Source organism: Pollicipes pollicipes, unplaced genomic scaffold, assembly GCF_011947565.3.
Source record: "Pollicipes pollicipes isolate AB1234 unplaced genomic scaffold, Ppol_2.1 Scaffold_6686;HRSCAF=7923_pilon_pilon_pilon, whole genome shotgun sequence".
Taxonomy (NCBI): Eukaryota; Metazoa; Arthropoda; class Thecostraca; order Pollicipedomorpha; family Pollicipedidae; genus Pollicipes; species Pollicipes pollicipes.
The window spans coordinates 44,175,314-44,200,638 of NW_023596921.1; the positions used below are offsets into that span (position 1 = coordinate 44,175,314).

The 25,325-nt window shown below is 56.6% G+C and overlaps 2 protein-coding genes, 1 non-coding gene and 1 pseudogene across 4 annotated transcripts; 2 read left to right on the forward strand and 2 right to left on the reverse strand.

Annotated features, from left to right (window-relative positions):
- Positions 1-4,061: 4,061 nt before the first annotated feature.
- Positions 4,062-11,674, forward strand: LOC119107086 (nucleosome assembly protein 1-like 1-B). Of its 2 annotated transcripts, none has more exons than XM_037230444.1 (9): positions 4,062-4,105; positions 6,147-6,389; positions 7,669-7,812; positions 8,238-8,384; positions 8,835-8,966; positions 9,351-9,488; positions 10,088-10,235; positions 10,942-11,124; positions 11,385-11,674. In XM_037230444.1, the coding sequence occupies exons 2-9, from the start codon at positions 6,177-6,179 to the stop codon at positions 11,486-11,488; spliced, it is 1,209 nt and encodes a 402-aa protein (XP_037086339.1). In that variant the 5' UTR covers positions 4,062-4,105; positions 6,147-6,176; the 3' UTR covers positions 11,489-11,674. The 2 variants fall into 2 exon arrangements, with proteins under 2 accessions (XP_037086339.1, XP_037086338.1); XM_037230443.1 differs by having other exon boundaries at positions 4,099-4,152.
- A 9-nt stretch (positions 11,675-11,683) lies between these two features.
- Positions 11,684-21,414, reverse strand: LOC119107088 (kinesin-like protein KIF3A). Its single transcript, XM_037230447.1, has 12 exons — positions 21,214-21,414; positions 20,739-20,944; positions 20,042-20,232; positions 19,083-19,243; positions 18,170-18,367; positions 17,551-17,728; positions 16,904-17,144; positions 15,691-15,871; positions 14,520-14,735; positions 13,890-14,036; positions 12,850-12,989; positions 11,684-12,512 (listed from the first exon to the last, which is right to left on the reverse strand). The coding sequence occupies exons 1-12, from the start codon at positions 21,412-21,414 to the stop codon at positions 12,503-12,505; spliced, it is 2,070 nt and encodes a 689-aa protein (XP_037086342.1). The 3' UTR covers positions 11,684-12,502.
- Positions 14,776-14,849, forward strand: TRNAI-AAU (transfer RNA isoleucine (anticodon AAU)). The gene has a single exon. It is a non-coding gene; the product is annotated as a tRNA-Ile (tRNA).
- Positions 21,415-23,544: 2,130 nt separating the features above from the next.
- The window catches only part of LOC119108401 (cytoplasmic FMR1-interacting protein-like), a 13,988-nt pseudogene continuing 12,207 nt past the window's right edge, over positions 23,545-25,325 (reverse strand).

Sequence of the window (25,325 nt, forward strand, 5' to 3'; positions counted from 1 at the left end):
GGAATACGTTAAGTGCCCTAGACCACTGTAGCGGGTCCCTATGCGACCAAGAGTGTAGGTAGGCCAACAGGAAGAACCCCGATAAGAGTGAAAGGTCATCCGCAAAGAAGACCAAAGGAAAGGTGTCCCAGATCAATGTAGAGGGCCCCTGAGCATCGAGTGTCTCGGTACGTCAACTCACACGGGCTCCAGCAACGGCACGGGGCCCCTCAAGCAAGTCGAAAGAACCCATGACCAATATGAAGGGCCGCTGGGCAACCGGGTGTGCCCGGCAAATGGGGATCCAGTAACAGCGTAGGAAGCCTTTCGGGCAAATACGAAGAATAGCATTGCCCCTGAATACTAGCAGACAGAGCCACAACAGGGCCCTCCGAGCCAATGCAAGAAAGCGAGGGCAACGTGGAAGGCTCTTTAGTGATCAGGCTAACCCGACAAGTGTACATATAGGGCACTCGGCAACAGTATAGGGCCTCTGGATAGCCTAGGGACGTTTAAAATCTCCCAAATCACCACGCTCTCAATCAGCGAAGAACCAATTTTGTCTGTTCGTTGGCCTTTCACTTTCGCTTGAGACTATTCTTTGTCTCCTGGAGGCCCAAGACAGCCCATTTGATTTCGTCTCAGGTACAACAACTGCGTCTGTTCGGTCGGTCATGGGCCCATTCAAAGACAATTCCGGCACCTTCGGGCCAAAGGGGCACGGGCTCGCATCTGGATCCGCCACCGATACTTGGGCCCAGGCGCGCAGCCAGGGCCTGGGCAAAGGAGGGGCACAGGCTTGACAAACGGCCCTCCGATGGTAAGACGTCCTCCCCCCAAAAAACAGAAATATAGAAGAATGTGGTCCATTTGTTAATGAGAGTATGCTTTTTATATTCTTGTATTTGACTTCTATAGCTGGGATAGAAGCCAGAAGTTAACGCGAGATCAATTATGTATGAATTTTAGTCAATCAACTAAACGACTGCATGAAATGGATCACCGGCGCTGCATATAGTTACAGTAGTTCAGTGGAATCTTTCTAAACCAATAGAACGCAGAAGCCAGAACCCAACCCCTCATTCACAGTGTTCCCGCACTGACGCAACAACATCCCTGATTGCCACAGGTAGTCCAATATTGGCACATCCTGTTCGGTATAACGGGCCCATACTGGTATTAGGTGTGAGGGCCCATCATTTGGTACTGGGAGCCATGACGGGCACAGGACCCTGCTATTACCTCAAAGTGAATAATCATCATAGGCTCTCATGTTTCCCTTCATTGTCAGGGAGCCCTACCAATGCAAAAAGCTCCCTGTCATTCGGGGTTCCAGTGCTCAGACCGACGCGAGGACTGTTCGGTGTTGGTGATTTTTGACCGAAACAGGGGAATTATATGCCTCAGGAGTCCCCAATCAGTGCAAGAGGCCCTTTAACTAACATTGGAGGTCACGATCCTACGGGAGGAGATCCTTATGCGACATACAGCCAGCCAGTTGGGTCGTTCAGCCTTCCAACTGGGTCCTTGATTTTTGATCTCACGAGACCCTTCAGTCCCTTTTCGGGCCCCCTCAAACACCGCTCCTGGCCGATTCGGGCCACTTGCCACCACACAACCCCTGTTGGGTACTGTGGCACTCGACCGACTCAGGAGGCTCTTATCGTGTCAAGGACTCCGAACATTACAAATGCGAGCCCCAGTCTCGCTCCCGCTTGGGACATGGGTCTCAAGGGCTTAGACGGACATGGAGGCAACTATTTGGCTTCGTGTCCACGCCCCTTATGATAGGGATTAAGAAACCTAGAAAGAGGACCATAAAAGAAGCCCTCTGACTGATATTTCAGGTCCCGGCACTACGGGTGGGGAATCGGGTCCAAATCCAATCGAGCCCTCGATGTTTGATCCCGAGCGGCCATCCGGCCCCTCCTTGTACGTCCTCAAACAACGCTCGTGATCGGCTAGGGGCCACAAGCCGAGACGTGACCCCTTTTTACGCACTGAGGGCCCCTAATCGACACAGGGGCCGACACCACTGTTTCAGGTACCCAGAGCAATGCAAATCGTGGTCCCCAGTCTTGCCGCTTGAGAAATGGCCCGGAGTTTAGACTGGTAGCGAGCCAACTGTTCGGTGTTCGTGGTCTCTGGCAGACATAAACACCCGCATTGTCTTAAGGATCCTCAAACGGTGCAAGAAGACCTCTGACTGATATTTCAGGTAGCGATGCTACGGGCCGTGATTCTGTATGTGGCCTACATCCAGTCATTAGGGCCCCTATGCCCTCCAAGTGGGCCTTTGATATCGGTTCCGTTTGGGCCTGATACAGGGGCACCAACCAGAGTCAGTCACTGGCCCCAGCTTTGTAGCTGGTTGGAAAGTGAGCCTTCAGTCCCATATCGATACGGAGCGGACGTTGTGGTGGTGCCTAACCAATGTATATATATATATATATATATATATATATATATATATGTATATATATCCATATCGACTCAGGGTGTCCCTGATCGGCGTTAAGGCCCCACTAACTGTCATCTGAAGGTCCGTTCCCGCAGCCGGGCCCCTGAAAAAGACTCCGACCAGCCCTTGATGCCCTCAGACACGCCAATCAAGCCCTTGGTCGTCGGACCCTGTGGGCCCTCCAAGCTCTTTGGGCCTCCTCAAACACTGCCTCTGGCCGACTTGGTCCCCTTGCCAGCACAGGGCCCCCAGCACAGTTAGGCGCTGCGGGACCCCAACTAATGCAAATTGCTGGCTCCGGCTTTCCCCCGCTTGGGAAATGGGCCCCCAGGCCCACGCCGATACGCAGCCGACTGTGCGTTACTGGTGGCACGGAGCCGACTGACCGACATATAGGCCCTTATCAACGCGAGAGCTCCTCAGCAGCGTGCAGGGCCCTCTGGCCGGCATTGGAGCATCAGGCCCTGCGGGTTGGGACCCCTGAACATGACCTCCGGCCGGTCTTTCGGGCCCTCGAATCGGGCCCTAATCTTAAGTATCGATAGGCCCTTCGGACTTCTAGGAACCTAAGGGAAGGGGTGGCACGTGCCCTTTGTATCCCCCTCCCCCTCCACCTGCGCTGCTGAGTGACTCCTCAGTAAGCCAGTATGCGCCTCCGACAGTCAATTGTAGGCCCTCTTAAGATCAGGACGAGTCCCATACGGATCACAATTGACCCTCTGAATATCAAAATGGGCTCCCGACAGGGCAGAATGCGACCTCTCCGAGTCTGAATGACTTGCTAGACAAAAGTGGGCTCTCTAAAGGCCAGAATGAGGGCCCTCTAATGGTCAGAATGGACCCTCTAAAGGCCAGAATGGACCCTCTAAAGGTCAGAATGGAACCCCCAAAGACCAGACTGAGGCCTCTGCTTACCAAGACCACTCCAGTCAAAAATGGGCCGTCCACAGATCAGAATGAGCCTCTACAGGGCGGAATGGGCTATCTAGTCAATAATGCGCTTTCGACAGGGCAGAACGCGCCCCTCTGCGAGCTTAGAATTGCCCTGCTTTGATCAGAATGGGTCCTAAATAGGCCAGAATGACCCTTAGGCAGTTTAAAATTGACTTTGACAGGCTTACATAATACTTCTGCGGTTCAAAATAGGCCATCAACACGCCGGCATAACCCCCCGCCTATGTTGGGAGTGTTTCCTCGATCTCCGCGTCCTTGGATATCTGAAACGTCATAAGTGACATATTTATGGCGGAGAGCTGTTCTCTGGTCCGGAAACCAGTTAAACATCAAGCAATCTTTTAATCGGGAAAATTCCCAAAATCAATTCCATATCGTATGAAACGCATGCACTTTTAGGACCGTAAGCCAAAAATAAAACTGCGTGTTTTTCTGACGTCTTCTCAGTGTTCAGCTATTTGTCCACATGCGCTATGGTAGCAGGTGTAAACACTCCAATCGTGCTCAATGCTACCGTCTTTGGTTTCCTGACATAAATTTCTGCTTGCTCATTGGCCAATACTTGTTCAACGGTAGACATGATTGGCTTAGAGCAGGCGGCGTATGGCTGACCGAGGATGTACAACAACATATCGCCTCTTTGTAAGCGCGCTGAAATCGCGGTTCCCGGGGTTTGGTGCGGCCTGTTTGTGCAGGAGAGAGAGTCGGGGTGTAAGTGACATTTGTACATTTTTAGTGGTGGGCTGCTATCAAATCAGGTATTATATACTACTGTAGCGGTGTTTTTTTAGTGTTTGAAGTATTACAGGTTGGTCGTCCACGGCTTATTTGCCATGACGCTTTTGCCTCATGTGGGCTGAATTTGATCTAAGTCTACTCCTGTTCATGGTAAATTGTACGGAGCATTCTTTGCTGCGTTCAGATGTGACACTCTTTTTCATGGTTGCATTTACATCAATTGGTGAGGATTATTGCTTGGAAAGTTGGGTTGATCAATGCAATCCTGCTCAGTATCCAATGCCATTTCTCCCAAATATTGCATGTGAAGTACTGCGGGAATATTTTTGCACTTGCCTCACATCCATTAGCCAGGCATGTTTTTGGTTGCTCCTTGGAAATTGTGTACAAGACATTAGATGACATCATGTCAGTTTGAATGGAGCACCTCAGCTCAGAATGAATTTGAATGACAAGTGCCACCACTGATCTAATTAGGCTAACAATTTCTGTGAACTTACCAAAATTTAACTTTACCAAGGCTAACCTAACCTTTGTGCCGGGACTTAACCGAACAGGCACTGAACCCCACGCCCAGAAGTACTAGACCGCAAAGGCCAACACTGTAGATATGTAACATCACTGGATCAGAATCAGCTATGCCCAGAGTGTGCAGTTTGTGAAAATGGATGTTGTGCATCACATGAAGCTAAGCCCACATGCTGAAGTAGACATTTATCACTTAACAAGAGCATCTGCCAAGCAAATGATCAATGCATGTGGTGTGTTTCACACATGGGAACCGTTGGTTTGCCTGTAACTTACCCAGTTTATCTTGGTTTGTTTACTTTGCCTATGAGTGTTTACCATTTTTCAGCTGATGCTCCTGTTTTGGTGTTCTTACTTTTGCTAGTCATATAGCATAGGTGTTACTGATCTAGTGGCATTATATATTTATGGTTATATCATTTATTTTCAATAGTAGGCTTGTGCTTCTTGTGTGTGATACCAGGTGGCTTAAAACACATGTTGCTCTGGACATGTATGGGATCTATGAATTTCAGTGCATATATTATCAGTCTTTCAAAGAATTGTGGTCTTATGTTGTGAGCAATTTCTTGCTAGGTTACTATAAACAATTTTGCCATGTAACATCAATTACAAAATTGAGTGCAGTTTGCTCTGCCTTGAGTTTGGCACATACATGCACGGCATCAACCTTGCAGAATGCCAACAACATGACTTACACATGCTAGACCTGTATCATTTATGTGCTGAATTCAAGCATCATCAAACTGTGTTAAATTTTCAAATAGTTTTGGCTTAAAAAATGTTTGGGTAGTTTTGCTTGAAATTACTATAAAAACTTCATGATTTCTTCAAATATTGGCTCCCTATGTGACAACATTGGTTGTGAGCTGATCTGAGCAGAGCTCAGGGCTCTGAAATGAATGGTATCCATGTGGTAAAGTTGCTGCTGGGATGTCATAGCCTTTCGGGAAATATTCAGCATAACATGTGCATTTTGCAGTGTGGCTTGATGCATGACTGATTTCACACAAGTCTCATTGTTTGGCTGACCTGGCAGACATTCAACAATCTTGCTAATTATCAGCACAAACAGGCTTACATATCCAACATTTCCTAGGGGAATGCCATTTTGCTATTTGTCATAGACCGTGCCACACACTGAAACTAAACCCCAAACTACCACCTGTGCCCAATTCTTCACTGGGAAAGTTCTTGCTTAAGGTTGTTGCTGGTCAACAAAACTTCTTTCATAGTGGTGAGCAGGGTCCCATGAGATTTCTCTCACATAAGTGGCTAAATCAAACCAAAATCCTAAGTTATTCAGCATGGTTTAGAGGAAACTGCCATGGATCAAATCAAAGGTGTCTACATGATGCAACAATAAGTGGAATGTGCAAAAAGATGGCATACTCCATTTAAAGCAACTATTGAAAGGCAAAAGCCTACACAGTATCAGTTTTAGATGCTGGAATGATACATACTAACCAGAACTGTTTGTTGGCAGATCTTACATCTGTCATCTGTCCAATCCAGCATGTCCAAAGACCCAGAGAAGGGGCTGGAGACAATGGATGACGCCGAAAGTGAGCAGCAGCAGCAGCAACAGCAGCAACAACAGCAGCAGCAGGGGGAGAGTGGCAACGAGAGCGCCAGCGTGGCCGCCCAGCTGATGCGCAACCCGCAGGTGTTGGCCGCGCTCCAGGGCCGGCTGGACGGCATGATCGGCTCACCATCCGGCTACATCGAGGTACGGCGCGGGGGCGGCCGCGCCCCGCCCCGCCCCGCCCCGCCCCGCCCCGCCCCGCCCCGCCCCGCCCCGCCCCGCCCCGCCCCGCCCCGCCCCGCCCCGCCCCGCCCCGCCCCGCCCCGCCGCGCCCGCTGACGGGCACCCGGCGCCCGGAACACGTGTCGGGCCCTGTGGTATGGAGCAGGGTATGTACCATTGTTACTGCTGGCACCAACATTGCCCTGCTCCGGGCACTGCCAATGTGCTGCTTGTGCTCCTACCAGCGTCAGCGTGGCTGGTACGACCAAACGGCGCCACCCGTGGTAACACGCAATGAACGGCGCCTGGTTCATCCAGTCTGCTGGTGCCAGCTGGTGCCAGCTGGTGCTGCATCCCAGCTAGGCGATGCCTGTGGGAGGGTAGGCCCTGCTGCCTGCCACCAGCTGTGTCTGGGTCACAATCGCTGGCAGGCCGGCATCATTAACACGACCTCTGCTGCCGTCGGGTCCCGGCCAGCTCGTGGGTCCAGCCCTCCCGGCCGAGTTCCGGGAACGTGGGCTGTCGGGTCGGGGCGGCACGCGATGGTCTATTTCGGAGTGGAAATCGATGTCGTGTGGTCGGTGGGGTCATGCCAACCCATTTAACTTAAAATAGTAGTGTATTATAATCAGCGGGTCCAAAATTCTTGGAGCGTTTCCCACTCTTGACACACGCTCGGGTTGGCCGGTTGAATATGAAGCCCTCGAATGGAGTCGGGGTCAACTTGAGATAAAGAAGCAATCATCCCAGGCCTTTTTTCTCTAATGCAACTATAACAGCATACTGTATGTGTTGCATATTTCAAACACGGTTTCAATACAGTTGCAAACATGTTTCCTTTTATCGTTATTCCTCTTGAAGTTCACAAAAAGTCGAATCTGAGCTGCTCTGGTGCACAATGCACCCACCTGCTGGCAATAGAAGGGCTGTCGAGTGAAAATACAGTGTAGAATGGACGCAGGTATGGTTCAGTGCGCTATCCCATTTCACACGCGTGGTGGTTTCCGCGTCGTTAATTTTATTTGCTGTCGCTGCTAGCATGCTATGTATAATATCGAAATTCGTGGTGCACTAAAAGTTATCCACCCTGACGAGAAGATCTGAGGCTGTGTGGTGCCGTTCCCTTGTTTTCCAAAACAGGATCGTCGCAAGCTTCTTATAGAAATTTGGGTATGGGGTTGACATTCCAGAATGCGATGACGATGGGAATTGTAGCATGTCTCGCAGTTATTCGGAACTATCAGCCACGGCTCTGTTGCAGAGTTTACCCAAGGTTGTCAAGCGAAGGATCAAAGCGCTGAAGAACCTTCAGCTGAAAGCCACCAACATTGAAGCTGCCTTTTATGAGGAGGTGCACGCGTTGGAGTGTAAATACCACAAACTGTACATGCCTCTATATGAACAGGTGAGAAATCGCCGACTATTTGCAGCCGGCTGTTGGACGCAGCGTGTGGTGGTCGGAGGGTACATCAGTGGCCGATAGGGGTGTATAAGGGGTTAGGCATCATCCTTCCCCGCCCCGCCCTTAGGCGTTGTCCGTTAGAATGCGCGGCGTGAAACGTGAGGTCCGCAACACAAGGAACTGACGTCCATGTATATGTATATGTAACGATGCAGGAGTAATCTGGTCCGAGTTGTGCTGTGCGTCAGCCGGACGGATGGGGTGTGGGAGTCTGGCCTACGACGTTTGCCGCGTCTGTTCGATGCGCGTTGTGTGGGCCTGGACGATGGTACGTGTGTGTTTGTGCGTGCGTGCGTGCGTGCGTGCGTGCGTGCGTGCGTGTGTGTGCGCGCGTCGGCGCCGCGAGACTGAGGCCTGGCGGCCGGCAGCGCTCGTCGGTGGTGAGCGGCGAGTACGAGCCGACCGACGCCGAGTGCGAGTTCACGCTCGACGACGAGATCAGCCTCGAAATGGAGGACAAGGCCACCATCGGCGACGGCGACGCCAAGCTACACGGCATGGACGAGCACACCAAGGTGCGTCTGCCGGCGCCGGCCGCGGCCGTCTGTGCCGGCCGGAGGGGGCCGCAGACCGGGCCGTGTCAGTGGCCGCCGCCCCGGGGCGGGCCACGGCCGGTCGTCCCTGCGTGTGCTCGGGCGAGGTGGGGGGGGGGGGGGGGGGGGCGGGGGCGCACTGAAAGCGCCAGGTGTGTGGGAGTCCGGTGCAGAGCTGCCCCGGACTGTAGAGGCAGGGGATGTTGTCGTCTTCCCGGCGTGAGTGGCATCCGCGTCGGTTAGCCATTTGCCGATGTCCGCGTTCACAGCAAGCTGGGGGTGGGGACGAGCGGCAGGCAGCCACATGGTGACACGTGAGCACCACGCCTGACCTTGACCATTGGGAGTGGCCTGGAGAACTGAGCTGGATGTGTCTGGTGACGGGGACTGCTGGTGCGCGTGCTCTAGACTGACAGTCCTTGGGCGGCGCAGGGCATCCCCGACTTCTGGCTGACCGTCTGCAAGAACGTGGAGCTGCTTTCGGAGCTGATCCGGGAGCACGACGAACCCATCCTCAAACACCTCACCGACATCACGGTGGCGTTCTCCGAGAAGGAGCCCATGGTGAGCCCGGCCGCGCCGGCCGGCGCCCCGGCGCGCGGTGCCAGTGTAGCGTGGTGCGGCTGCTGGGCTGCCTGGTCACCTCAGACCTGCTGGGGTTCCGGCGCGCGGTGCCAGTGTAGCCTGGTGCGGCTGCTGGGTTGGTCTGGTCACCTCACCTCAGTCTGGTCTGGTCTGGTCTGGTCTGGTCACCTGCTGGCGCTCTGGTCACCTCAGACCTGCTGGGGGCGCCAGCTTCCACCGTGTGGAGACGCCGGCACCGTGTGGGCGCATCAGTGGTGGTGTCTGCGCCGGCTGCAGTAGTGTGTTTTTTTTTTTTTAGGCTGGGTGAGCTGTGCCCCGCGAGCTCATGCCCGTCTGGGCGGCTGACCATCTCTGCTTTGGCAGGGCTTCACGCTCGAGTTCCACTTCTCGTCCAACGAGCACTTCACCAACACGGTGCTGACGAAGGAGTACTTCATGAAGTGCCGGCCCGACGACAAGGAGCCGTTCACGTTCGAGGGCCCCGAGATCTACAAGTGCAAGGTGGGGTGGGCGTTTGGTCTGCAAGATCGAGGGGCGCAGGCGTATTGATTTGCTGGCACGCGGAAGCCAACGTGCAAATTGTATCTCGAAAACGTGTTAGGACTGAATGTGCAGAATGAAATGACTTAGGGAATCGCTCAGAAGTGAACGTGGCATGCTGTGGAATGTGCAAAATGTAAGCAACAGTAATATGGTATTGTTTTTCTGCAGAAACATTGCAGATGGACGGTATCTGTTACGCAGCAGTCTGCAAAAATGCCTGTTAGCATATAGAAGCCAACTTTCTTTGAATGTCACATACCACAGTTGGTACAAGTTGTCATAGCTAGAGGGATACAATGGAGCACTGCTCTAGCTTATTTTATGGCTGGATTGGGAGTGGAGCCGTGCTTACGAACACCGGCTGGCTAGCGCGCGCTCCCCGCCAGCAGCCTGCTATGTAGTGCGGCGCTGGTGACTCGTCAGTCCCCCCCCCCCCCTCCCTCCCCGCCCGTCGCTCAGCGGCCGCGGGGCGCGGTCGTCTGTCGTCGGCTGGCGCGCGACCCGCCGGGCGCCCGGCGCGCTGGGCGGCCACCTCAGACGCGTGTGGCGCCCCGCAGGGCTGTACGATAGACTGGCAGAAGGGCAAGAACATCACGCTCAAGACGATCAAGAAGAAGCAGAAGCACAAGTCGCGCGGCAGCACGCGTACCGTCACCAAGACGGTGCAGAACGACTCGTTCTTCAACTTCTTCAACCCGCCGTCCGGTATGCCGAGTTCCGTGACTCGATGGCCGTGACGTGGTGGGCGGCGCGGGAGTCCTCGCGCCGCCACCCGGCGCTGGGGGACAGGCGCAGGATTACTGTGCAATAGATGGATCACGGTGCGACCGTCCTCATCTCGGGCCTATACACGCAGACGACGAGGTTAAACAGACGAGGTTAAAGTGAAGCCAATAACGACGTGGAGTGATGCACCTGGCTCTTCCATTCACTGAAGCGGAATACGAATGATAAATGCCGTGCTGCTCCGCTGCGCTCTGAGCATTCATTTGGCGCGTGCGCCCGCCGTCCGTTCGCAGTGCCCGTGTCAACTGTAACCAGGCGTGCTTCGATCTTCGGGTAACTCTCATGTGGCTATTCAACCAGCGCTAGGCCCCCCGCCCCCCTTGTCTTATGAAGCGAACCCTTTACCAGTGCCAGTCAGCATCATGTGGCACGAGTCATCCCACGGGCGTCCCCTCGCCAATGCCGCTGGTGGAACCCTCCCCCCCCCCCATGCTCGCGCCGGATTCCTCCGAGCGCAGCCGAACCCCTTTCTAGCGCAGGCGCACCCCTCCCCAGCGCACGTCGTGAACACCTTCACTCAATGGGAACTCTAACCCATCAGGCGCGTCCCATGCCACCCCTTACCGTTGACGGCTGCGTGACCCTGCGCCGGCCTGACGGCGGGCCTGACCCGGGCTGCCCGCAGTACCGGACGACCCGGACGCGGACGTGGACGAGGAGGTGCAGGGCCAGCTGACTGCCGACTTCGAGATCGGTCACTATATCCGCGAGCGCATCGTGCCGCGCGCCGTGCTCTACTTCACCGGCGAGGCGCTTGAGGAGGACGACTACGACGACGAGGAGGAAGAGGAGGACGGCGACGAGGGCAGTGAGTGTCGACGGCGTGTCTACTTTCCATAGGTTGCCAGTGTTGTGGTTTCAGTACGGTGGTTATCGTACAGACATTGACTTTTATGCCATTTTCACACACGAGGCATTCTTTGGTATTCACTCGGAATCGTCCGTTCATTATCGATGTTCAGGCCGGCCCAAGATAGCAGGTGCCGGAATTTGAAACCTGGCGCATCATGCACCCGCCAGTGAAGCGTGAACTCCTCGGCATGATCTGTCCGTCCTGTCCGTCCGCAGGCGAGGAGGACATGGACGACGAGGAGGACCCCGACTTCGACCCCAAGAAAGCCAGAGCGCCAGGCGGCAAAGCCGGCGACCCGCAGGAGTGTAAACAGCAATAGACGCCTCGGCCGCGCCCGCTGTCCTGTCGGGTGGCCCCATTCCTGATTCACATTCGCCCCCGTCCCCCACGCCCCCGATTGCTGACACTGACGCCCGGTGTTCTGATGTGTGTTGATGTACTTCTGCGATAGCCGACCGCCGGCGTCGCTTGCGCCGGCCGGCCCATAATAAATCTTCGTTCTGTGCTCGTGCGTGTATTGCGCGACCTCCGCCACGTGCGTCAGCTGTCGGCCGGACATGGCCACAGGCCGCACGCCGGCGACAGCCTGGGACTGTCTCAGCTGGAAGCCCGCCCGAGAGGCCGACCGCCGACGCAGCCGGCTCCACACACACACGCGGTGATCCCCAGGTCAGGCGACCAGCCCGCTGTCTGACGTGCAAAGCTACCGGCCGCGCGGCGCTGAGGCGGCGTGTGAGCGAGCCACCTTCACACCGGCGAGGACGTCGGCGAAACGTGGCCGCACCAGCCCGGACTGGTGGCGCCGCCGCCGTGCTCTGCGTCGTCCTCGTGGCACGCCGGGTTACATCGTACGCCAAGCTCGCTCATTCGCATACACTGCCTGAGGCGCGGAGTACACGGTGAATATAAGTGCGGGCGGGCAGCGAGCCCTGCATCGGTCTCGGCTACGGCGAGGGGTGGGGCTCCCGTTGTGCGGACATCCATCCGCGGAGTGAGATCAGGTGCGACACGCCCCAGTGAACCGCAACACCTCACGACAAACAGTCCGAGCGCTCCAGATACAGCCTCATCACAGTCGGAGGCGGTCGCAGTCACCGCTTCGCCGGATGCGCAAAGTCATAACCGCGTTACCATGCCACGGCGTTCGGGTGGAGCCGCCGCGCGCGTGGCAGGCTAGACTAGAATTACTGCACATAGTCGGGAGGCAGCCTCGCTAGCAGCGCGGCTGACGTCAGCAGGGTTGCCTGAAGGGTTATCACAGCAGGCCGCCGTCTCCTCCACCAGCGCTCCGAAGCTGGGGCGGCTGGCGTGGCAGGATCGCGCCCCGTCGGTCTCACATCCGCCTGGAGCGACACGAGACCGTGTCACGCAGCACTCGCTGGCCGTCACACGGCGACCGCGGCGTCCCCGCGCCGGCCAGTGGCTGCCTTATGCAGTTCAGCGGAGCTGTACACCCCGCCGGCGGCTCCCATGGCTGAGCGCGGGCAGGAGCGCGGCCACCACCATCCCTCGCAGCATGATACAATATGACACGCGATTCCTGTTCCGTCCGACACCAGTGATACACAGCCCCGCGCATCAACATCCACAGCTGTAAGAGCGTGCCGCAGTGCGGCATGGTCCTCCGTGCACAGTGCGCTGGGCGCCCCCGACCTCAGCGGCACGCGACGGCGCACTCACTGTCTGGCAGCGGTGCCGGGAGGGACTGCAGAGCCGCGAGGCCGCGCCTGTCGGTGCTTGGCCGACTTGGGCCGGATGGCCACGCCCGGTCCGTCGGCGGAGTACGACAGGTACACGTGCGACAGGTCCACCAGCGGCGGCTGCAGCGGGTCAGGTGTGAGCGGGGAGCACGCTCGCGGAGTGCGACAGGCACACGCGAGACAGATCCACCAGCGGCGGCTGCGGCGGGTCAGGCGTGAGCGGGGAGCACGCTCGCGGAGTGCGACAGGCACACGCGAGACAGATCCACCACCAGCGGCTGCGATACGTCAGCTCCAGCGAGGGTGACGGATGTTCAGGGAGCACGACACGCCCTTCCGCGACAGCAATACGACAGCCGCGCGTCGTGAGCAAGGACACTGCAGGGGAGCGGCGCTCGTGACCGAGCACGGGGCATGACCCGTGAGAGGCAGATGAACTAAGACTTGTGAGAGGACAGAAGCATCACCGGACAAAGACGGACCGGGCACGAACTGCGACCCGCCGTCGTAGCACGACGCGTGATACGGCAGACGTAACGTGACTGGTGAGCATAACATGCTAGTACTGGTGATAGGTAAGATATTAGTACTAGTGGTAGATATGATACTGGTGCTAATGACATGAGATACTAGTACCAACGGCATGATGCCAATGTTATTGGCAGATAAGATACGAACACCAATGACATAAGATATTAGTACAAGTAGTTGATGAAATACTGGGACTAGTGATAAATAAGACACTAGCCCTAGTGATATATCAGATACTAGCACTCGTGAAATATAACATAATTATCAGTGTCAGGTGGCATGCGACAAGCCATACATGACATTAGCGCGCCCGGCGGTGGGCGCACATACAGGACAACCTACCGGTCCGATCCAGCACGGCATCGCACCTCGAGACTGCCCACACAAACACCACACGTTACGCATCAGCCCCTCCCGCTGCGTGGCACCAGCGGGTCCGCCCCGGCGGACGCCTGCGGCAGCCGGCCCGGCGCGGCTCCCCCCAGTCACCTCCGGCTGACGGTCGGCATCGGCCGGGTCCGTGTTGCGCCGCATGTTGTTGCCCGTGTAGGCGACGCAGCGCAGTTGCCACTCTCCGATCTCGTCGTTCCAGCTGGCGTACTGCTCCACCATGCTCTGGTACTCGGCCGGGATCGCCTGCCGCGAGCAGGCCGCCCGTCACCGCACGGAACCGCGCAAGGGAGAGCGGCGACTTGTCACCGCGCAGGGGAGACAGGTGACCCGTCACCGCACAAAAGAGAGCAGGGGAGAGCGGTGACCCGCCACCGCTAGGAACGCGCTGGGGAGAGCGGTGACCCGTCACCGCCCGGAACGCGCAATAGAGAGCGGTGACCCGTCACCACACGAAACGCGCATGGGAGAGCGGTGACCCATCATCGCACGGAACGCGCAGGTGAGCACGGCACATCGGCCGGGACCTGGTCAACAACGCCGCGCTTACATCGCAGGTCAGTTCACAGACATGGAATGACCCACGGAATGCCACAGTTTCAATGACTCGTGAGGCATGGAGTGGGTGTTCACCGACATCCAATAACGCTCATCAACGGCATTGCACGTCGCGTCGACGCCAGTCTAGCGGCACACCAGCTGAGACGGCGGCGCACCGAACTCGCTCACCTGGTCGATGAGCAGCTGCTGGAGGCGTAGGTCGCTGGTCAGTTGTCGCACGTTCTCGAGCAACCCCTCCTTCTCGCGCTGCTGTTCGGCGCGCAGGTCCTCCAGCTCACATTTGGCCTCCAGCAGCAGCTGCCACACCTTGCGCAGTTTCTTGGTCTTGCCCACCGCCTCTTCCTGAAGAGAGCTGTAGCGCTCCTCGATGTCTAGACGTTCCGCCTGAAGAGGCACGGGCGGTCTTACTATTCACGATCCTCGTGGCCGGTTAGCTCAGTTGGTTAGAGCGTCGTGCTAATAACGCGAATGTCGTGGGTTCGACCCCCACACTGGCCAGAGTTTTCGATGACTGCGGCGAAAACATGTTATCACCGGTACTCGGCACGGCCTTCGGCACGGCCTTCGCAGACATAAGGAGTCAAAACCCTTGCCTCACAGAAGGTTCAGTATCCTACTATCCACCTGTGTCACGACGTTCGCGCTACAACAAAAACTAATCGACGGGAGCAGGAGTGCTACATGGTGTAACTTCGTCTTACAGAACTTACACAGGAAATCAGTGCTACACAACAAGGTTTATACTTAATAAGAGCACACCTTATTACATCTACCGCAAGGACTTATACATGACAGTACTTCTACTGCAATGTATGACATGAGTGCTAGATGACAAAACTTCTACTCAGTTAGCCCAGGTGGTTGGTGGAAAAACTTAAACCTGTCTTTTCTTGTATAGAAAAAACCTATACAGCTCTTACTTATAATCAACATTCTTTATCTGCAAAAACCTCATACACGTCAAAACTTACGCTGCACACGCACACACCAGTTATTACTTTTGCAGCCAATAAGTACACCATCTTAGTATAACATACAGCCCTTACTTATAAGCATATTCTTTAATATAATAATATAACATACTTTAACATATACAATACCTTAAGAAAAGTTTTAAGCTTTAAAAAGTTTAGTGCAAAATGTTGCAAAGCACCCAGCATGGCTGTCACACGCGGCTGTCGCATATGAATGCCATGTGGGAGTTGTATTCATGTAGGCGTGAACAAGAAGCGCCTGACTCGAAGGCGTCAGGAGCAGATTTAGGAGCATGAGTACCAAATAAAGTCCTCAAAATCTCGAGTGCAGCGCCACCGGCCGGCAGTGGCCCAGCTCGCCTGACCTCCTTCATCTGCAGCGCCTGCTGTAGCTGGCGCTCGTTCTGCTGGCGCCGTTCCAGCTCGCGGGCAGACTCTTCCAGCAGGCGCTGCTGCTCCTCCGACCGCTCCAGCAGGTTCACACCGCCCACGATGATCTTCTTCTCCAGCAGCGCCAGCTTCTCGGCCAACTGATCATGCGCCCGCCTGGGGGAGGGGGAAGGGGGGGGGGGGGGGGCGACGGTCACGACGGTGCTGAACAGAAACACGGCAAGACAACGACAACAATGCTAAGGACACCAGTTCAGACGCCATTCACTACTTCTGGAAAAAGTGGAGTAAATTCTATGAATTGTGAAGGGCCAGCAGGTAATGCTCTCCCGAGCAGCACCACGAGATAAGTCACTATCCCCACGCATGCTAGCATTCACACGAGTCCTCTCGAGGAACATCATCCAGCACGGCGCCGACTCAGCCAGGCGTGATAAACGACTTCGGCACATGGCCCATCGAGAAAAGTTGGTCTACGCGGTCACCGGACTACTCCTCCCCTCCCCACCGCCGGCATTCCCGCAGTCACCGGATCTCCCCCCCCCCCCCCCCCCCAGCCGCCATCATCCCCACAGTCACTGGACTACTCCTCCCCCTCCCAGCCCCCATCAGCCCCACAGTCACCGGACTACTTCCCCTCCCAGCCCCCATCAGCCCCAAAGTCGCTGGACTACTCCTCCCCTCCCAGCCGCCATCAGCCCCACAGTCACTGGACTACTCCTCCCCCTCCCAGCCGCCATCATCCCCACAGTCACTGGACTACTCCTCCCCTCCCAGCCCCCATCAGCCCCACAGTCACCAGACTGCTGTTTTTCCTCCCAGCCGCCATCATCCCCACAGTCACCGGACTACTTCCCCTCCCCGCCCCCATCAGCCCCACAGTCACTGGACTACTCCTCCCCCTCCCAGCCCCCATCAGCCCCACAGTCACTGGACTACTCCTCCCCTCCCAGCCCCCATCAGCCCCACCGTCACCAGACTGCTCATTTTCCTCCCAGCCGCCATCATCCCCACAGTCACCGGACTACTTCCCCTCCCAGCCCCCATCAGCCCCACAGTCACTGGACTACTCCTCCCCCTCCCAGCCCCATCAGCCCCACAATCACCGGACTACTTCTCCCGCTCTCCGCCGCCATCAGCCCCACAGTCACCGGACCACCCTTTCCCCGCCGCCACCAGCCCACTCACTGCGCCTGCGCCAGCTCCTTCTCGTGCTGGTCAACCTGCTGCTTGAGCCGGCGCCGCTCAGCCTCGGCCATGCCCTTCTCTTGCTGGAGGCGGCGCCGGTCCTCCGCTAGCTGGGCCTGCACCTCAGCCACCTGCTCCTCGGTGAGACGGCGCGGCCGGCGGCGGCGCGGCGAGCCGTCGGCGGCCGCCTCCTCGCCGCCGGACTCCTCCGCCGAGCCGCTGTCCGAGTCGCCACCGCCCTCTGACGGTGACCGAGAGGGCGGCCGGGTCAGATGGGGCCGCGGCCGCGGGGGAGGGGGGGGGGGGGGCTGATCATACAGCGCCACAGTCGGCCCGCAAGCTCGAGTGTCGGAGACAACACGCGACATGGCTCCAGGTCGGTCCAAAAGCCGGACGAGAGTCGCCCTGATGTGTTCAAAGGACTGTGAAGGTTTGAAAATGACAAAATATAATTCAAATTCAGGCGACTGGTGATTTTGCAATAATTACGAACAACATATATGCATGCTTACCGCATGAAACTCCGTGTGCCCCACAAGAGGTTGTGTAGCACTCCGAAGCACCACCCCCTCCACGTCGGCAGCCACCCTGGCCGGTAGTCTCTCACCGCCAGCACCCCCGACCGTGCCGGCAGCACCGGTACTCACCCTCCTCCTCCAGGCGACGGCGCAGCTCCTCGATCTCCTTCTGGAACTGGCGCAGCAGCGCGTCCTTCGGGTCCTCGTTGATCTTGGCGCTGTTCTTGATGCTCTTGGCGCGGTTGGCATACCGCAGCGTGCTCAACGTCTCGTCGTAGTTGTAGTCGGCAGGGCCGGCGTTGGCAATCTGTGGAAGGCAGTCATCGGTGAAACGAAACCGAGGGCCTTATTCAGCGTTAGAGAGAGCACGGTACTACACCATCGGCGGGCGACAAGTACTACACCAAATGGTGGCATTAGAACTTAGCAGGCGAGCACCAAACGACAGCCACAACGGGAGCGGCACCATACGGTCGTAGCTGCATTGGCAGGCAGTCCCATGATCTGGCGAGACCAGCGTCCCTCCATACCATTAAAGCAATCGCCAGAACGCGACTCGTTTTCATGCGGTGAGACTTGGGTGCGCAGCGATACTTATTCCTTGTCGCAATCCCAGCAGTGAGAAAAACATTGCACAGGTATCCCAAAAGCAACAGGTCGGCAGGTTGTGCGGGGACATGCGCGCTGCAAACAGATAACGAAGATAACGAAAGACGGACGACAGCAGCCACAGCACCGGCCTACTCACCATCACCGTCTTGCTGTTGCCGCCGAGCGAGTCCTGCAGCAGGCGCGTCAGCTTGGAGTTGCGGTAGGGCACGTGGGTGCTCTTGCCGTCCACCAGGGCCGAGATGACGTTGCCGAGGGTGGAGAGCGACAGGTTGATCTTGGTGGCCTCCTTCAGGCGCTGACCGGTGGCGCCCGTCTTGCTCTGGCGCTCCGAGCCCTGGGCGGCCGGCCGACGGCGGTTACTGCCGGCTCAGCGTCGGCTAGCAGCTCTGCCGCCCGTTACCATAACCCCGACGCGCGGCGACCGAGGGCACTCGGCCACTGGAGGATACCGGTGGAGGCAGCGGGGTCAGTCGCACTTGGGCAGACACTAGGCGCGGGACAAAACTGTTCCGACACGGGACAGCCTCATCACGTACCAACCAATGTATTCCACAGCCATGCACAGCCTCGTGGCTCGTCATGCAAGCCCATAGTGTTACGGATGGTATCCCAATAAATGTTGACGGCCATACTCGCAGAAAATGTGCGGTACCCTACCCTAAGTGATTCTACCCCTTCCCACGGGATCTATGAATTCACTTCACAGATGGCCACGTCCACAAATCTGAGCCAAGTTGACATGTACTCTGCTCCGCTTTCCCTTCCTGCTAGATTGCGGAGCTCAACTCCGAACACTCAGTCGGTGTCAGACCGTCAACGGGCAACAGCGGAGCTCTGGCACCGGCTTCCGTGGCCCTCCGGACATCTGCGGCGCCCCTGACACCGACCTCCGTGGCCCGCCGGGCATCTACGGCGCCCTGACACCGACTCCCGTGGCCCGCCGGGCATCTGCGGCGCCCTGACACCGATTTCCGTGGCCCGCCGGGCATCTACGGCGCCCTGACACCGACCCCCGTGGCCCGCCACCACCAGCCCTCGCTGCCGCTCACCGCCAGGTCGACCAGATGTAGTTTACCGACGCGCACGTGGTTCTGGCCGTCCAGGCCCCGCTCGCTCCGTTCCACGGTGGTGGTGAAGATAGCGTGCGAGCGCGAGCTGTGCTCGTTCATGTTGGTCGCGCCACACCGATCCTGCGGCGGACAGGCTGTGGCTGGTGGCAGGCTCGGCAGAGGGCACGGCATAGGGCACACAGCCCGCACGAGAGCGCGGCACTTGGCGGAGGTATGTGTCAGACAGCAAATGGCATACCAGCAGGCACCGTTTGGCTCTCAACCCCCCCAAAAAACTCAGGCGTAAGGACATGGAAATATACGACGCTGCAGGGACTGTGCGATTCCAGCCCTGAAAACATCGTCCGTAACTGGCCTTGGGTCATCGCATGACGGGGTATGAATTCAGTAGCCACCTAAGAAATTGCCGATACCGGCAACACACAATCATGGTTATGGAAAATTGCCTTCTACGTGCCGAAGCCGTACTTCTGACACCTCAAATCTCACCACCCGATTGGTGGCAAGGATAAAGAAATGAACAGCGGCAAAAAGTTCAAACGTATTATATTCTAATGTATATATATATATATATATATATATATATATATATATATATATATATATATATATATATATAACTTCAGTTGACAACACCGCATACGTAACCGCGTATCCACAAAGCATCAGGGCTTAAAATACCCTCAGGGTGCCGATGACTACGTCATCCAAGTACTCGAAAGCCATGACCACAGCGCGTTCACACACGTCCGTTCGCGACGGTCGACGGCTGTTCCCAGCGCCCGAGAGTGACGACGATTGGTCCAAAATAAGGCAGATTAGCGCTGTATTGGTTCGATTTCGTTACCACATTTGCTTGACGGTCAGCTCCAGACGAACGCAAACGAAGTGTGGGGGGCACGGTGGTGACAGCGGGATCCACATCCTGGGGTACCTACTGTTTTTATTCCCCAGCGTCATGATCTTGTCCATGTCGTCGGCGTTGTTGACGACGAACGCCGACAGGTCCTTGACGTAGACGCCGACGTCGGGCCGTTCCTTGACCTCGAGTCGCTGGCTCTGCACCTTGCCGAGCAGGTCGCGCACCTCCTCGTTGTAGATCTCCAGGTAGGAGACACGCACCAGAAACCTACCGGGCGTGGCGAGACGGTTCGGCCTCGGACTGACGACCCAGGCGGAGCCCCACCAGCAGCGCCCGATGAGGTCGGGTGCACAGCGCGAGAGCGGCCGATCGACAACCATCCACCTGCGACACGCCTGCGCTCGACTCCAGGCGGGGGCCGAATCCAAGGAGCAATGGATTTTTTCCGTACAATTTTGTCTTGTCTTTCCTGTCCAATTTTGTCCAATTTTCCTGGGGTCACGGTGAAAACGATGACTTTGCAAATGCTGTCTGAATCGGAATCCGAGTTCATTCAACCAAGTCGTGAATGATTTGACTTGAAAGTAATGTAAGTAAGAGGATTTTCATATTCCGACCAGATACCAGGCGGAGCCTGTGTGAATATGAAACTGAATGCAAACTCTGCCCCTGATCGGTGCATCAACAATCCATTGCCGCCCCTAGGTCCACACGAAAAGGCGGACATCCTTAAACATATCAATGCCATAGCATCCTCTTTTGCCAAAACGTACTTGGTGTCGCCTGCTGCCTTGGAGATGTGTCCAAAGATGTGCGCGAACGAGTTGGGAATGATTCCCTTCTTCTCTGCCACTGATCGGACTCCCTCCATGGTGAACGTCTTGCCCGTGCCGGTCTGACCGTACGCAAATATCGTGCCGTTGTATCCCTCCAGCACATTTTCCACGATAGGGCGCGCCACCTGGTTGTATATGTCGAACTGTCGGCAGATACAGAACAGTGTAAGCGCAGAGCATAGACCGGCGGCACGGACGGGATTTTGCCCCTTCCAGCCAGCTTGGTGACGACAGTACGAGAAGTTCTTACCCTCGTGCACTTCGTGGGCGTGGGCGGGCGAGGCCGGATGTCAGGAGGCCGACTCGGACGACTCTCGTCTGTCCGAGCTGCGGCGGCGTGGCGGGGACTCACCAGCCTGTGACCGGACCGGCCCACCAGGGGCCCTGCTCGCGCCTCGCCGGACCCCCTCACCTGTTTGGAGTCGGGCCCGAACGCCACGTCGAAGGTGAATGTCTTGGCCGGCTCGGAGGCGGCGGCGGCGGCCGGCGTGCGCAGCGACACGGCGCCGCTCAGCGCGTTCACCTCCACCGCGCTCCGGCAGCCGTTTGTCACCTCCGTCTCGTTCAGCGGCCGTACGCGCACCGCCACGCGCACGTTGTCCTTGTCGGCCATGGCCCGCCGACGGCTGCGGCCGCGGACGGTGTCGCGGCGCCGAGGCAAGCTCTCTCAGATGTGATGCTGAGGTTGTGCATGCAGCTTAAAGCTTGGTTGTTCTGAATCCAAGTTGATGCCTGTGATGAAAAGAGCACTGAGATGAGCCTCAGCCATTGGTTAGAAGTATCCAAGACATGGCACATGCACTTATCAGTACATATCAGTAACATTGCTTTCAAATGTGACCAGTGTATTAATGTAAATGCTGCCCCACGATTTCACAGCACTGCTAACAGATGTAATGCAGCAACATACAAAACCTTTTCATATTTTAGGTTAGCCATTATGCTTGAGCATTTAGAAACATCACCAGAATAAAAATGGTGACCAAGGCCTCTTTCCAAATACACCTCCCCTATCCACCCTCATTCACAATAGTGTTCTAATCAATATAAAAAGAAAGTTGAGATCATGACTCACCTACCTAACTCATTTATCTACCTTTGGTCTGTCACTCATTATATGTCATGTGTAATTTATATCATCCTTGACTTTACCTTTTAAGGCAAGTTTGCAAGAAGATATCATTAGAAGCCAAAGTTTGGGCACAGTGTCATAAAAGTGCCAGAAATATGACTATGCCGCATCTGTCAACAACTATTTTTTGCACTTGCAATTATTTTAAGCCTTTAAATCCTCCACAGCTCATAAGCTTAAGGCAACTGTTACATTCAGTTAACACAGGTGTGACAAATATGAAACATGCAAGTTGATATCCAGCATCATCATCCTTATATGATAACTGAAAATGTCTTACAACTTAAAAAAAACAATAGACAACATGTTGTCCACTGCCATAAGAGAGCAATATTTTGAACTATGCCCAAGTGACAAAATGGAGGGCACACATGCACCATGTGTGAAATAGGACCCAATGGACTACCTGAGATTCAGATGTGATGTACAACAACCTGACTCATGGTATTATGTACTGAAAATGAAAAACCCCTACTTCCAGTGTGAAAAATGTGAATGGTGCTACTGCACTCATATTTCAAAACATGCTTTTCCTACCAACTTATCTAGCTACATACATATACTATACACACAGAATATGAAATGTTTATTCAACCCAAAATTGCAATAAAATCAAGAAGCCAAGTTCTCACGTCTCAGTCCACTCCTCACCAAATCATGGCTCACTAGAGGATTCATATAGAATGCAGTATGCAATTGGACGTTTCCTATTAAATTCCCCATGGATCCCTCTCCAAAGGCCATCGTACCTACAAGCGCATATGCAGGTGTATATGTGGATAGGAACCCGGCGCCCCCCTCGCACACAAACTGTGCTATGCACGGTTCTTTTGGATGCGACAGGTTTTATCGATAGCCATTTTCTATAAAAACATTGAATGGCTACAAATGTGGCGCAGCAGCAGCTGTTGAGGGTTTGTGATCAACGACCTGCCAACTGTTTGGTGACGTCAACAAGAAGGCTGGGGCCGACCAGCGCATTGCCTCTGCCCAGTTATGCGTATCGCTCCATTCGTGGCGGCAGAGAGGCATAAGCTAGGGGAAATAAGAAGAATAAGTATAAAAAAACAGAGGAGAGTAAGCTAATCCGAAAAGAAACACTCCCGTCGGCCTTCGTTTTTAGGTAGGTTGGCTATTTTCTGCTCCCGCACAACTTATTTGCGAAACTAAAACCATGCATTAAAGCTACGTGAGCAGCAGACAGAAGGAAATAGCAAAGAAACGTGACATCAGAACCTCTATGAGTAGATTCACAAAGGCCGAAAATGTGCCTTGCGCGGTTTTTGTAGGGAATTTTCATACACAAGGCGGCTGCTAAGGCAAATTACATCCGGATGTCTGTCTTTCAGCTGTAATGTGTATTCTGTGGTACAAAAAGCAAAACATGTACAAGCAGTCTTGAACGATACATCACTTAGCACTTTTCAACACCATGTAATAGCATTCGAACTTTTGGGATACTGAACAACGCGGCCAAAGCTAAACGCTGCACAACTAGCCTACAAGCGAGTTACAAACCACGAACGAACACCGCTCACCGTTGTACGCAAACAGCCAGACCACGCAGCCGGGGTCCCGGGTCAGTCCACCACGGCGTCATCACAATGCCAATCAAAACTCGGCCAGCGGGTTGTCGGCCGGGGCCAGGCCAGTGCCGCTGCGTGTGACCTGTATGAGCTGCTTCTGCTCCTCGAGCATCATGTACTGGCGGATGAGGCGGCGCAGTTCAGCCTCGTTGCCAGCCACGCCGCTGCGGCGTAGCACGGCCAGCACGTCCTGCTGCTCGACGTGTCGCCGGCCACCGGACACCCTCGCTCAGCCAGCCGAGCACCATCCGCTCGAACTGGCTGATGGCGGCGTCCACTTCTCGCAGCGCCTCGGCCGTCATCCGGAGGCCGGCCGCGCTCTGGCAGGAACCAGCGGCGCGTACGGCCCGGCGGCAGGCCGACCAGCGAATTCAGTCCGCCGGCCGACGGCCGCGGCCGGGCGGGGCCGGGTCACGCGCTGCGCCGCCGCCGCCACCCTCGCCGCCTCGCGTCGCCTCCTCCTGGTCGCGATCATAGGTGGGGAACAGGCGTGCGAACGCCTCCTGCTGGGTGACCCGTCGGCCGGCAGCGAGCAGCGTGGTCCGCCCCCGCCGGTCGGGCGCCATCATCTGACGCGGCGGCGGAGCCCCCGCCGCCCCACAGGCGTCTTGGCCGTCGACTCTTGCAGCGACCGTTTCTTCTGGCGAGGCGTGCCAAACACGCTCTCGCCCAGCGTGGTCAACGTGCTCTGGCGAGTCGTAGCCGACGCGCCCTGGCGAGGCGTAGCCGACGTGCTCTGACGAGTCGTAGCCGACGTGCTCTGACCAGGCGTAGCCGACGTGCTCTGACGGCAGGCGTCGCAGACGTGCTCCGACGCGGTGTAGCCAATGTGCCATGTGCTGACGCGGTGCAGCTGACGTGCTCTGACGTGGCATGGCAGACATGCTCTGGCGAGGCGTAGCCGACGTGCTCTGACGCGGTGCAGCTGACGTGCTCTGACGCGGTGTAGCTGACGTGCTCTGACGCGGTGCAGCTGACGTGCTCTGACGCGGTGTAGCTGACGTGCTCTGACGCGGTGTAGCTGACGTGCTCTGACGCGGTGTAGCTGACGTGCTCTGACGCGGCGTGGCAGACGTGCTCTGTGTGTCGCGGCTCCTCCGGTCAGCAATGTCGTCCTCGTCCGCCGAGTCGTCGTGCAGGGACCGCCGGGCCAGCGTGCCGACGGTGCCGCCCGGCGAGCGGCCCGAACCACGCCGCCGCCGATTGCTGTTGGCAGAGTCGGACGCGTCGGCGCCGACGTCCGCGCTCCCCGACGCCTCGCGACCCTCCCCCTCCAGCCAGCGGGCCGTCGGCACCGACGCCGTACGGCGCTCCTCCGCCGTCGCGCTGGAGTCAGACGCGGTGTCACCGGCCACCGACGGGTCGGCGATCAGCCCGCTGGTGAAAGTCGGCCCTTCCGCGTCGTCCAGCTCCAACGTGACGCGACGCGGTCGGCCGGGCGAGCCGGTGACGCGCCGCCCGCGCCGCCACGCCGACCGAGGAGACGACGCGGCCAGGCGGAAGGAGGCGGCGCGCGCGTCCTGCCGGGCGGTGCCGTACAAGCGACGCGGCGGCTCTGACAGAGGCGTTGAGGTTATACCCGCCGTCCTAGAGGCGCCCGAAAGGAACTTCTCGAAGACGGACTTACGGCTGACGACGCGAGCCTGCGACATCGTGTCGCTCCCCACAGGAGTCGTGTCCCTGGATCCAGGGCCAGGGGTCCACTCCGAATCGAGCGGAGGAACCGGGGAGTCGAAAGCAGTATCTGCGTCGTGGAACCGGTCGTCAGTGGCGTCCCCTTCTCGGTCCAGATCTTCCTCCAGTCTT

What these genes read in the sequence shown, in the direction of transcription:
- LOC119107086 (XM_037230444.1), top strand. Translation starts at nt 6,177, where the DNA reads ATGTCCAAAGACCCAGAGAAGGGGCTGGAGACAATGGATGACGCCGAA. An exon ending in ACATGCCTCTATATGAACAG is followed by an intron (nt 7,813 to 8,237) that starts GTGAGAAATCGC and finishes GGCGGCCGGCAG; the next exon opens with CGCTCGTCGGTGGTGAGCGG. An exon ending in GGAGGACGGCGACGAGGGCA is followed by an intron (nt 11,125 to 11,384) that starts GTGAGTGTCGAC and finishes GTCCGTCCGCAG; the next exon opens with GCGAGGAGGACATGGACGAC.
- LOC119107088 (XM_037230447.1), bottom strand. Translation starts at nt 21,414, where the DNA reads ATGGCCGACAAGGACAACGTGCGCGTGGCGGTGCGCGTACGGCCGCTG. An exon ending in TCGGGCCCGACTCCAAACAG is followed by an intron (nt 20,945 to 21,213) that starts GTGAGGGGGTCC and finishes ATCTGCCGACAG; the next exon opens with TTCGACATATACAACCAGGT. An exon ending in CCGTCGCCTGGAGGAGGAGG is followed by an intron (nt 17,145 to 17,550) that starts GTGAGTACCGGT and finishes GGTCACCGTCAG; the next exon opens with AGGGCGGTGGCGACTCGGAC.